The sequence below is a fragment of the Lampetra fluviatilis genome, chromosome 37, assembly GCF_964198595.1.
Source record: "Lampetra fluviatilis chromosome 37, kcLamFluv1.1, whole genome shotgun sequence".
Taxonomy (NCBI): domain Eukaryota; kingdom Metazoa; phylum Chordata; class Hyperoartia; order Petromyzontiformes; family Petromyzontidae; genus Lampetra; species Lampetra fluviatilis.
Window position 1 is genome coordinate 9,092,123 of NC_136311.1, and position 14,028 is coordinate 9,106,150.

General features: G+C 44.7%; 1 protein-coding gene across 6 annotated transcripts in view; it reads right to left on the reverse strand.

Annotated features, from left to right (window-relative positions):
• Positions 1–1,828: 1,828 nt before the first annotated feature.
• Positions 1,829–14,028, reverse strand: part of LOC144945335 (RILP-like protein 1) — a 41,605-nt gene continuing 29,405 nt past the window's right edge. For 4 of the 6 annotated variants that reach the window (XM_078873786.1, XM_078873785.1, XM_078873784.1 and 1 more), the window contains 3 exons: positions 10,853–10,912; positions 9,030–9,128; positions 1,829–7,752 (listed from right to left, as the gene is read on the reverse strand). In XM_078873786.1, coding sequence (XP_078729912.1) covers positions 7,563–7,752; positions 9,030–9,128; positions 10,853–10,912 — 349 coding nt within the window. In that variant the 3' untranslated portion in view covers positions 1,829–7,562. The remainder of the gene's footprint in view (positions 7,753–9,029; positions 9,129–10,852; positions 10,913–14,028) is intronic. The other 2 variants (XM_078873782.1, XM_078873787.1) reach the window with 2 other exon arrangements.

Below are 14,028 nucleotides of genomic sequence, written 5' to 3' on the forward strand. Positions count from 1 at the left end.
ACTTTATGTTTTGATTTAAAGCTTTCGTGACTGCAGGGATTCATATTCTTGGTTCTTTGGGTAAAGTCACGTAGAAGGGAAACAATAAAATAATAAAAATATAAAACAATAAAATTCTTACGACGTTTCGACTGCAACATAAGCAATCATCATCAGATGTGAAATCCAGATAATTTTATTGTTTTATATTTTTATTATTTGATTGTTTCCCTTCTACGTGCCTTTACGGAAAGAACCAAGAATAGACTTTATGTTGTCAGTTTCAAACGTGAAGCGAAATATTTATACGATCGCCAGGTCAGTTTGGCTCTGCACAAACCAGGTTGAAGAGAACACACAACAGCTGCGACGGCCAGCGTGATCTGGCCATTATCACAACCCCTAGGCAATAAATAAATTACTGTAAGTGGGAGAGATGGCCTTTGCCACCTAGCCAATGGCATCGGTGGGTCAGAAGGTGCACAGCATTTTACTTTTGTTTTACTGAAAGTATAATACACATATACCTTAACGATGTGGTGTAAATGTAAATTGTAGACTTGCGCTGTAACCAAATATTAAAACATTTTCCCCCAAATGATTTACCCTAATGTTTTAATAATAATAAAATATTATTTGAACCCCAAAGCATTTGAAATTGTAGACGCAAGATTTTTGTTCTTCAACGAGGTGTCCATGACGAAAGCAGCATGCACTTCTGATCACTCCTACGATTCACTCGGCCCCAGCACATGAAATCACCATTGCATTTACAGTACATTCATACACGATTAAACGTTAGATCCCGATTAGCTAAAGATTGTTAAAGGCTGGATAGACTTTAAAACGCGTGTATCTGAAGCTCCATAACTAGAGCAAAATGTATGAAAAGAGGGCTAATCATTATGCAGCTGTATACATCAATCTTGTGAGATCCAGATACCACAGCATGCGAGAGCCTATCGCACTTTCGACACGTGTGAACAAAGCAACGATCACATATCAGGACGTGAGAGGAAGCCAATCAGACATTAACACCCATCGTCCGAGGCATCATTGTTACTTTATGTAATTTAAGCCAGATGCGGTGGTACCACATGCTTTTGGAGGCAAGGGTTGATGGATCATCCTCCCAGAGCCCCTTGGGCTACGAGGTGGCCTGAAGATGGTGGTACAGCGAGTGGGTTCATGAACCCATCTGTGCAGACCTTTGATTGTTATTCCTCCTCATTGTGGGTTTTCTCTGCCCCCCTCCCCCCACATGTAAAATACTCTTGAAATGTAACTGATAAAACTGGATCCAGTTGAAAAAGTAACAATGGATAATCAGCAAGGCCTTCCTGGGTGAATACATGTAATTATTCACATGCCTGAGAGCTATGAATATATTCCAATCAAGCTTTGATACGAGTCACCCGAATGAGTCCTAGTCTATTCAAAGCTCGCACATTAATGAGAGCTATGAATACATTCCAATCAACCTCTGATACAAGTCAGCCAACGAGACCTAGTCGTGTGCGATGTGCCCCGTCAAATTTCAGCGAGCTCGACGGTCAAATTGGTTTTGGCATCGCAGTTGCCCTGACAGCAGACACCCTGTAAGATCACCCTGTATTTCGATTTAAAGCTTTCGTGACTGCAGGGATTAATCTTCTTGGTTCTTTCGGTAAAGTCACGTAGAAGGGAAATAATAAAATAGTAGTAAATAAATAAACAATAAAATAATTCTCACGACGTTTCGGCCACAACGCAAGCAGCCGTCCTCAGGTGAAGAACAGGTCTGTCGGAAAGCGTCAGACGCTGTCTTTCCGACAGACCTGTTCTTCACCTGAGGACGGCTGCTTGCGTTGTGGCCGAAACGTCGTGAGAATTATTTTATTATGTTTTTTTTCCCTTCTACGTGACTTTACCGAAAGAACCAAGAAGATCACCCTGTATCTTCACTCATTCGTGTAAGGAAAATACCAAAAAAAAGTGTTTCTTAAAATTGTATTTCTCCGTAATGCACAACTAAAATGTTTTCTTATATATAGTGAGCAATCTCACATTGGGTCATATCATATTCGGCAACATTTACCGCGCAAAACAATATTCTGTTCTGCCAAAATTACTTATCTTGCTGTCAAGTGGGTATTCCGTCGTTATCGTCGTTATCGTCGTTATCTATCCACTTTATTATTTAGTAAATGGATTGTTGTGGAGACACCAGAGACAGACGAGTGGGTTTCCTTTTCACGCCCGGTGGATTAAAACTTTTGGTGTACACGAGGCAAAGTTTGAAATGTTTTTTTTCTTTCAGACTGGATTAGAACAAGTTGGAATGTGGAATGATCACCACACAACTTGTGCTTTCGCATTTCAAACGGGTAGTCTGCTGGAACATTCGGCTCTCCGTGCCTCTCGTGCACTCATCATATGAAGACACGTCACAAATCTGGTGATGAACAAGGGAGCAACAGCATCTCAATGATCCGATTCACAAGTAATCCATGAATGTCAGTCTTCACGTAACTATAGTCACCCATTGAAAACAATCGGTTGCGCGTTCAGAAAGCACGTGGCCCACTGCATGATTTACGTTCCTGGTCACCTGGTGTTTCCATGCCAAAAGAAAATGTACTGTACTGCAGAAAACCAATAATAATTATCAGTATTCTAACCATTCTGCCAAAGTGCACTTGATTCATTGCACAATGGAATGTGGTCAGAAATGTACACAAACGATTTGCTGCAAAGCATCTTCTTGAACTCCCTCGGATGCTTTGCGATGTAACACGCCACGTGTGTCCACTGCCCACCTATTGTCAGCTTGTTTTCAATACATTTGTAAACTTGTACAATTGTACGTTCAGTACTTTAACATGATACAGGAGTTGCAAGGGGAACTTAAATCATCTCCATTGAAACAGGGGGTTAGGCCTGCTGACTGCAAATCATAACAAGACCGTTAACATCAATCCCTACAACATGATGACTTTTGGTATTCAAGGAAATGGCTATGCATAATAATCAATTGATGCCCATGCATTTCATCACTGAGTGTAGATAACATCCCCCAACTCAGAACACCTCGCCCAGAAATTGCTCATCCGCGCTGAAAAAGTTATTAAATTGGGTTTATATAACCAGTGCTTCTGAAATAGCCGACCTAAAACTTTTGGCCTCAAAACGCATTTGAATTTGTAGTAATGTAATTCCCACTTGAATCCACCAAATAGCTCTCACTCAGTAAATTCCATGACTGAAACTGCACATCTATCTTCACAATTCTGCATCTTCTATGAAAAATAAATGTCACCCTTAAAACACGTAATTTTATACATATACTCTTTGGTTCTTTCGGTACCTACGTGACTTTACCGAAATAACCAATGCGTAAGGATTCCTGCAGTCGTGAAAGCTTCAAATCAACACAATTTTATGTTATCACGAAGATGTATCTCAATGTTTACAACAGAACACAATCCTATTAATGCATTTTTGATTGCAAAGAAACACATCTCATTCATATATTTAGAGCTTTGCGTACATTAAGATCGGCGTAGACTCCTGCGAGCTAATTAGCTTCGCAGGCCCTGCACAACCAGCACCACATCTCTCAAAAAACCTCCGACAACTTCCACTCAGTGGGAGGTTACTGCTTCTCTGCTGCTGCTGCTGCCCCAAGTTGTGTCAAATTCCACAACACGGCATGGCCATTCATGCTGTTATCTCCCTGCCCGTTCCAATCCAGGCTGAAAACCTTACTCTTCTCTTCTGCCCATGACTGACATGCTAATCTCTCACAATACTAGGGCCACTGCCCCAGCCTCTGTGGTTGGACCATCTCTAGCTCCACCCACCTACCTTGATGCACCCAACTTAGGCCTATATAAGACCTTGTCTCAGCAGATTTCTCTCTCTCTCACCTGAAGACGATTGCTTGTGTTGCGATCGAAACGTCGTGATATTTTTATATCTACGTGGCTTTACCGAACGACCCATAGAATATCTAAGAAGTGTCTATATTTACATCATTCCTTAATAACATATGGACGTATTAGCAGTACACCGGTACAGCATTGCCCTTGAGTGAGCTGCAAATTCTCCATCAGCAGTTGCCTTAGATTCAGCAGCTGCTTTCCCTGTCGAACGTGTGACACGAGTCGTAAACTTTTGATGCCACTGTTCTCCAATGATTCCGGAAATTAATCGAGGAACCGACCAACCAAGTCTCGAGCATGAGGATTGGCCTTTGGAACACGGAGCCAGCCAATCGTCATCAGGCTGGGTGCTGCTCTACGGCAACAGACTGTGAAGCTTCGTGTTCGGCCGCTCATAATGTCCGTCTTACGACTGCTTCGACATTACGAAAACCGACTTTGACGCACAACCACCACCAGCACCACCACCCCGCAAGATTTTCTCACCGGAAAATAAATGATCGCGAAAAAATGCGATTTTTTTTTTAACACCGCGCACCACCGGTGTACCGCCAATGCGTTCACATTCCTCCCCGTTTCTATGGGCACTGCGACACGCATCCCACTATTTCGTACAGCATGTTGAGATGCAGCGGCGTTTATATTCTCTATAAATCCAAATTCCATGGTACTGCATATCATTGCATTCAAATGTGAATCTGGCAGCACAGATGCCATGTAATGGTAAGAATTGATGAAATAGCATCGGTGAAGGTGCACCAATGGACACATTGATAAGACTGCCCAATGTTATCCAACACAAGCTATATGCAACTGAAGAAGTATTTAACACTAGGAGACCTCCTTTACCAGTGGCAAAATATAGTAATAGGTTTTTACCCTTTCAACTGGTACAAAAACTGACACCTTTATGCTTACCCCGAGCTTTCAATACTCTGATAGTGCACTGTCTTTGAGTTGTACGCCTTTTGGCGTCATCTGGTCCAACACCAATGGAGACTAGGCTCTAAGAAAAGCTGTCTCGGGTGTGGACCAATCAACTTCAAGGACAGTGCATATCATTATCATCATCAGAGTTGTTTCTTTTTGTTTGCATTTTGACTGCTTGTGTTGTGGTTATTGCAAACATGATGCCTTGTATAAAGGTGTCAGTTTTTGTACCAGTTAAAAGGATGAAAACCTATTAGTAAGTATTTAACACTTGCCATGATGATAATCATTGTAGGCTGGCTTCAGGGTGCTCCACACACGAGTATTGTGAAAGCAAGGGCACTTGAAAACGAAATCATGAGATTATGTACTGGTCGCTGAATAATCGGTTGTGGCCAGATTCAAACCAACAAGAATTGAAATATAAAACAACCTCGACTGCTTTGCATTGTCGAGCAACGAGGAGCGGAGTGCTCCTATCCGTGTGCCACCGGGGCAGAAGAGAGATGTCGTCATGTGAAGTCGTCATGTGGGATGGAGTAACGCCTTTCCCGCGCGGTCTCATCACCCGGCCACTGGCCGCAGCGTGAGCAGAGCAGAGGTCGCAAACGGGTTTTGATTCCTTACCCGTACCCGGCCGCACCAGGGTCGCAAACGGTTACCCGTCCCCGGCTGGGTACGGGTGGCCGGGTATCGGGTAGGGTACGGGTATCGGGTACCCGGTTGCGACCTCTGGAGCAGAGGCAGTGCGGAGCCCCGGCGTGCGACGGACCCCGTGACGAGCGCGGCGCGAGTGACGAATGGGGACTGTGTCGCCGGCAACTCTCTCCCTCTCTCTCTCAAAAGATCACGTGAAGCAGAGAGCGGCCTTCACGTGGGATGCCCCTGGTCAGTATTAGCAGGGTGTCTTATTCGAGCCCAGGCAGGTTGAATTTCATTGGCACCCCTTCGTCAATCCACCGTACCTCACCCCCACACACTACTGGCGAGAATGAGTTGCCTCCCTTAAACGGGTTCTAAGGCAATGTGCTCTCGAGTCAAACAAATCACCACTTCTGCAGATGCTAATGAATGTCTGCTTGTGAGAGCGGTGGCGCGCGGTGGTTAGCGAGACGCACTACCCAAACTGGCGACCTTTAATTCGATTGCCGGGCGAGGTTAATAACCAGCGGTGGGGAAATGTCTGGACCAATCCTGGGCGCCCCCCCCCTGCACCGACCCACATTGACCAGTGTGAAGTACGGTCAAAGATCCCACGACCAAAGTGGGCATGGGGAGGCCCTCATCTACGCTTTGGATTGACAAAAGTAGACTTGTTATAAATATATTCACCCAGTCGTTAAGACGATCAATAAGTGCAACAATAGCAAAAGTTAAAGGTTTAAATCGCAGGCTCGCGAGAGATGGTGGGAGATTGTGGAGGCCTTCACGCAGCAGAGGATTAACAACAGATTCCACTTCCAACCCCTTTTCGCCTTACGTGGCAGTAACTGCCATGCTCGCCCACCTAATATTTTGCTCTCTGCTGCCACCGGTTGAAGTCTTCCTCTGTAGGCTGTGTGATATTTGGCTACAGTGCATCATAAGTCACCGAGACTTTTTTTTGACGAGTCCTCGTCAAGCAATCAAAGATTTAATACGATTTGACGCTAAAATACTATTGCTTTGGAGTGCTGCAAACATGACCCGGTATGTCACGCGCGCGTTATAAACAAGAAAACAAAGCATTCCTTGCACATTCTCATACCCAATGAGCAAAACTGTGGTATTATACATGAACTCCAACCGATTTGTAATACACCACATATAAATTAAAAGTCACTTGTGCTTATTAAAATGCGATGAAGTAAAACGTATTTAAGTGTGTGGGTGGTTTTGTGCTCCTTGACCCAGCTAAACAAACCTACTAAAAACAACTATTTAACACGAGTTGACTTTGAAGCAGCAATGCCTTAACAGGTGCAAGACATGATCTATTTAATACTTAAATTCCCAGCTCCATCATGATTATGTAAAAATTTCCTTTTTTTATTCATGAATCCATGGGACTTTCACTCGAAGAAGCTATAATCTCCAGGGCTCTCTCTCGCTTTAAATGAAGAAAAACTGAGTGCAATAACAAGCAACACTCAATTGTTCACCTTGCCACAAAGTCTCAAGATGTGCACAGCAGTCTGTAGAAATATTTAAAAAACAAAAGCAAAGGTAACGCGATTTTAATTTTCATCAAAAGCGAATGCTGCTGCTAGCAACGGCTAAGGAAGGCGGACGCACGCTGAACAGAATGAGGAAACGGTGGCCTAACTCTGGACTTCAGCCGACTACACTGTGGTGCATATGTCCACATTAATGAGCAGAAGTATGTATCCCCACGACATGCCAAATAATAATTGCATTCAGAGTGATGAAACATGGTACCTCCGAAAAGCACGGTTGGCTACGTACGGTGCGAAATAAGTACAACATACTTATGAACGTACATACATACAGCAGAAAATAAAAAAATAAAATTGCTTCGAACAAGGAAACACATTCCCTGATCCAAGGCGCTTTTTCTCAACCACGCACGTGCTCGGCCTGCGGCTCCAAGCAGCACGAATCGACGGCCGCGCTCGAGAGGGTGAACATCTCGGCCCTTAACCCTGTAACGGCAGCCTCTGCGTCAAAACACCGCCCCCGACCCCCTGACCCCCCGTAGTACGCGCGTCGGGGGGGGGGGGGGGGGGGAGGCTACGGGTTGAGGCTGATGGACTTGAGGGTGGCCGTGCTGCCGGTGAGGCCTGACGCGTCCGCTGCCTCCCCGTCGTTGGGCGGCCTCTGCTCAGGAGCCGTCGCAGGCTGCCGAGTGTCGCCGGGCCGCGCCGACTCCACCGACAGCTTCCTCATGCCCGCGGGACGGTCCTTGTAGAAAAAACTGAACCTGAACAGAACAGAAAGAAAAAAAAGTATAAATGTAATAAAAAAAAAGTTCTAGTTCGTAATAACAAATAGGCGCGGATTGGAAACGGCAGTCGCCCTTGAACGTCAACGCGCTGCAATTCACGAGGATTGGATTGCCCCGAGTGGAGGGGTGATATTCGCAGGCAGGTGGTTATTGAATAAATTGCACGCACAAGAAAAATCCCTAACGCTGTACACGTGCTGATTTGTACGTGAATTTATCATTCTAAAATGAAACATTACTTTGAGGGACGGCGAGCGTCACTCCTCATCCCGCTCCTGTTACAATATCAATGGATGTCAATTATTTGCCAGTTGTGTGCAGCAAGGGATGGTGAGGTGTGGGTGACATTTATGGCACTGGCCATCATGGTGACCTCTTGACCTTGATCCCTCAACTACTGATAATGAAGTCGAGACCTCACTGATTGCATTGAATGCCCTGGGCTCACCGCGTGAACCAGCGAGACAAGCATGCAAACGTACACATACGAACAAAAGATGGAACAGATTAATGAATGGGTAAGTCGACGTCCGCATAGACACATAAGTGGATTTATTATATTGTTCCGCTTAAAGTGACCTGATGGTAGCACGTGTGCCACTTGTTGTAGATATTCACGGTTTTAATCCAGCGACCTCTCTTCATTCATACTTCGGGTGTATTAACCATCAAATTACAAGCCCTCTCCTTCAAAATAGACGTTAAAAGATCCCGCGAGAATCATTCGCGGTCCAAACTTGCCAAGTGTGAAAAATTACCCGCAAATCACTCGGCTGGAATCTTCACCAAAGTCCTCGCTCAACGTCTTTCCACACAACGCATTTTTTGTCGCTCGAAGGCTTTTCACACAAAGCGGAATGCGCCCGTTATGACGCGGTCGATCGGTACGGGAATTCTGGGTGTACGAGCGGATTGACCGCAGCGCGGGATGGCGTACCCTCCCCTCAGCTCTTCACCTCGCCATCTTACTTCGTGTGCGTACGTCGCATCTTGCAACTCCCCCCTCCCCCCAACGTCCCCACCGTTTTTTTTCTTTTGGGGAAATTATTTTTCACCCCGCGCGTTTTTGCTTCAAGCGCCACTTTTCGTCAACGCATCTACCGTGTTAAACGAAGAATTGCTGTTACACAGCAATCATCGCCGTCAATTGCAAAAAAAATTTTTGTAGGAACCCTCCTTAAAGACAGTAAAGAGGCGCTGAGAGGCTGTAACTGGGTAAACAAGTGTCTCGACAATAATGATGATAAACTTACAAGCGACGGATGCCCGAGTCCTGTGGGGAAGGCTTGACGATGGCATGTTGTGATGGGAGAGCTCTCACGGGAGGTGATGGGTCCAGGTCACTGTCCTCACTGCAATGGGGGGTGAAAATGTGTTAATTTTGTGCTCGCAAACACAGCTGCTACATCCTGCAGTACAGCGCTAAAACACACCCAGAGCAGCATTGTGTACATCCCACCTCGCAGAAGCCATTGAAACGAACAACTCGATGCATCTTGAAGGTTAACAAATTTGGGTGCATTGAAAGTGATGGAAGCCCAACGGAGCAAAGCGGACACAAAGCATGCGGCTACCGGAACACAGAGAAATTTTGCGGATGAAACTATATTCCTCGAGACGGGGCTGCAGGTTATGGGATAAAAACACGAGGAGGAAACGTGCGAAGCCGTTCCGGCCAATGACAAGTGAGGTTTGTTATGCGTGAACATCCACACATCTCAGAGTGTGTACGGTAGAACAACGCCGTGCAGCATATTGAGTGTTGGGTATGTAAAAGAGTTGTGTTTATGTGATGTTTTGCAAAGACATGTGAATACTACAGTATTATAGCATATATTACCCGCGGACAAAACAAGCTACTTCAGATCGTATTGAACCCAGGACAGGTTACATTTTGCACATCATGCCGTCCGCTGCTTCTGTAGCATTCACCAGCCACGCAGTTGCAGACACACGTGATAACGTGTTGGAATGTCATAGGCTGACACATACGTGTCTCCATGTGACATTGGTACAAACAAAATACACGTTCAGATCCATATTCTTGGGTCTTTCGGTAAAGTCACGGAGAAAGGTTCAAAGAAAATTTTAAAAAACTACGAAAAGACGACCGCTTGTGTTGCAATTGAAACGTCGTAGTTTTAAATTTTTTGTTATTTTCTTTGAACCTATCTACGTGACTTTACCGAAAGATCCAAGAATATGAATTCCTGTAGTCACGAAAGCTTTAAGTCAAGATTTACGTTCAGATCCATGAAGGAATGCAAAACCCGGTGGTCTATACTGAATGTTAAAGCGCTCATCTTGAACAAACGACCCACCAAATTTGAAACCGTCAATTTCAAAAACCGAGACTCAATTGATTAAGGTGTTAAACAAAAAAAGTCAGTCGGAATTCCCCCCTTTCGCTGTTCGCTCTTCACAAACCAAAAGTGCGCATGTCAGAATAAGTGAGCAGAGACAGGCAACCCTTATACAGCAATGGCATACAGTATCGTGAAATGAATCTATAGTCCACGAAGCAAGATGACCTTCATCACCAGATATGAACAATGATGACACACGCACAATATGTACTGGGACGTTGTTACAATTACTGTTTTGCAGGTTAAGGGAATGAGATGTTGGGGCAGCATCTTATATCTGGATTCACGTATATATATTGAATATATGGGGGAAGACTACAACGATATAATTTACTCCTTATAAAAGTGATACTTGAATGTGCGTGCTGCATTTTTGCCTTGGCCAGGTAAGTGTTACATTACGTACGTGTTGTCTGGGATTTGATCTGGCCTCCCTTGCACAAGACACCACGCGTTATCAATGACATCGCAACTGGTTTCGAATAGAGAGCATACACGTCACATTTTTTGCCGGCCGAATACAGGCAAGGGGGGGGGAGCGGCGGCAGGGGGAAGGGGTGAGCGAGCATCGGTTCCCTGCGGGAATATAAAGCGAGTGGGGCACACGACAGAGGGCAGCGGGGGGATTTCAGAAGCAGGCAACGAGGTGCCAGGACAAGAATTGCGGGCGATCAGGTCGACGCCAAGCAATGGGGAAAGTGTGGGAATACCTGACGGGAAAAAAACCTCGCAGCCGTTTCCGGACGCCCGACATCCAAGGGTGGTTGTGGCTGGGGTGGGTGCCGGCGGGGGGGAAGCCCGAAAGGGGGACACAGCAGGGACAGGAGGGAAAGAGCGGGCACAAAATAAAATGAAGGAGAAAGTGGAGAGAAAGGGGTAAGCGGAAGAGAAAGGCAACAGGTGGCCTTCCTTGAAGGGTAATACTAAAAAAAAAATCGAGCATATTCACAGTATCTCCCCCCTTTGCCCCGAACCACTTTTGTTAGTTTTTTGACGATTTAAGCTGCGCGAATTCACTCGCAGAACAGAAACATGGTTCGTAATTTTACTTTGTAGGTTTTCGCGGTTGTGCTGTACGGCTCTCCAACATGCTTTCGGGTTGCACCGCGCGAGATGTTTGGCGTTAGGTCTGACATTATTCTCCACGTGCTGGGAGCTAATTTAATTTGTTCTGGAAGGACACACCAGTTCCGAAAGCACACGGCAGTGAAAATGTCGTACGTCATTCTGGACAACACGCGGTACAACCCGAAAATACATCGGAAAGGCACATGGTTCCTGTGACTCGCGGCAGAGCCCGGGCAATGCACACACAAGCGCACACAAGCCAACGCAACATGGCACCCAGACCTCGGCAGACAAGACTGCAAGTGGCAAAGCCAGCGAGTTAGAATTCACCGCTCTGTCATTTCTTCAATGAAGATTTATGATAATCGCGACCCCATGCAAATCTGGATTTTATTATAGCTACCCATTCCTGCTGTTTAGAGAGTGCATTCATCAATTGCGGAGGAACCTGTTGTGTGCAGTAAACATTAATTAGTTCTGGGAGGCATATCAGTCCACACTTTAGTGAGCCATATATCGTATTTTATGGCTTTTGCAAATATAGAAGTCCCATTTATTGACTATTTTTAGACAGACGTGTTCATTCAAATTGTTTAACCACTGACCGTGTTTTTTTATATTGGTTTAATTATGATCTACTCTAATTGCATAGGTCTATCGATTTATCCCATGTGTGGGTTTTCTTTCTGAGCATAATGGAACCTTTGCATATTAATGTAATGAGACATTTACATAAAGCTGAAACTACCAAGACAATCAAGTGAAATACACAAGAGCCTGATTTCTTAATTCTTAAGAGTATCTTCTTCATTCAACAGAACCTTTCCAATGTTTTATTTTATTTACAACCCTTTCTTAATCCCCTTCTGAATGAATGACTGACTAAGCCAAGTCAGTTAAGGGGGTTGTTTGACCATACTTCACCGCGCTGGTCAATGCTTGTTCTCCGTACTATTGCATCAAATAGCCTCAATGTCGAGAAGCATATACTTTGCTTCCCACCATCATCATCATAATCAGTTATGCTCTATCCTCTGCTGTGTGAAGGCATCCTCAAGTCGAACAACCATCTCTGGTGGTCTTGCGATGTAACAATCTACCTGCACGCGAGCCAATTTCATCGCTCCATCTCCCCGGTTGACGTCCTTTCAGCCGTAAATGTATTTTTCAGATGCCACCGTCGCGATTCTCACCCCTTCTATCGACGCGTACCGTCCAAGTCCACTTCTCTTAACAGCGTATGTGTGACGTCTTTAACCTGGATGTGTTCATTTACCCACATGCATCAGAATTAAGGTCAATTGACGAAGACAATGGGAAACTAAAGAATGTACAATGAGGCGTGGAGAGGCGTGTACATAAACTGCATGCGTACGAAATGTAACGTACCAAAATCAATTGATCAAATACAACTGTCAGCAGCAGCAGAACATGCGTGCCAACGAGGACACTCAATTGATTTTGATAATGTTGAAGTTCTGTGCAAAGCTAGCTACTACTGGCTAAAACTAATTAAATAATCTATCGAAATTTAAAGAAATAAAAATTACTTTAACCGTTCAGATAGCTACCACCTTAGTGCTGCGTGGAAGCGAAAATATTTAAATGCATGCCTACAAAGGGCAGCATACTTCAATAGGGATTACCGTTGGTAGGGCTATTTTAATACACACAATAGACAGGAAGAACAAGTTCACAGGGCTCTCATAATGCATAATGTACGTTGCATCAGTAATCCCCCCCCCCACGTGGTGCAAGAGCACAGAAGCGTGGTCACCACATCTACGCCTCTATATAAGGAACGAAACAGTTAACCTTCTCCACAAATCTGGCTGTCGCCTGATGAAGCTAGTTGTAATTACTGACGAAACGTCGTACTCAGATTGTAAATGTTGTGGCTTGGCTCTCTAACACACCGGTGTGCTGTACTCGTGACGAATTGGCCACGTTCTGTTTACGTGACAACCCTTACTAGTTGGCTGTGTCGGGTGGTGGCGGGTTTAAACGACGCATTTATGAATGTACGCGATCCAACCCAAAAAAACCTCTATTATGGAGACCACATAGCGTCACCACTAATCTACTTTGCTCTCAAGTGAGATTTACACATCTATACCAAACCTCTTGTCGTCAATGTGTCATCGATTCGCATTGGCCCAATGTACTTCTGACCATCGTAGGGGTCACATTTGAAGCACTGGCCAAGAACACACATAACATAGATAGAGTAAAAAAAAACCCACAAGAATGTAGTTTTTTCTAGCTGGTGCAAAGCCATGCAATCGCGGCAGTCGCACTTGGTAGTACGGCACACACGTTGTGTTTGTGGTGTTGCAGTGCCACCTCCTGGCTACCCGGTATATACTTCGCTAGCGATGTTAAAAATCACCGGAAAAAAAATGTCACTGGAAATCTGTATACGTGCACGTTGGCCTGATTAAATATGGGCATTAAAAAAAAATCTTGGTCAACCCAGGCCAACACGTATTAAATGTACATTAACGCAACAATTCATTCGTTAAAATGAACTCTTAACACTCATGATACACGCATTATTAAAAAAAATACATATAATTTGAGATGCATCAAAATAATACGATGTTACCTTTGGGCTGACAGAATGCACAAAACGGGACGGTACAAAAAGAATGAGACGGTACAAATAAATAAAAAATCATCTTGAGTTTGACCTCCACATCACAAAAATGTCATAAAAATCGTGGTGTGTTGGGGTGATGGAACTTGTTTACCATCTCACAGAGGGCACATGATGGGACTAAATGCCTCGTGGGATGTTAAATATATGCCTCGTGGGATG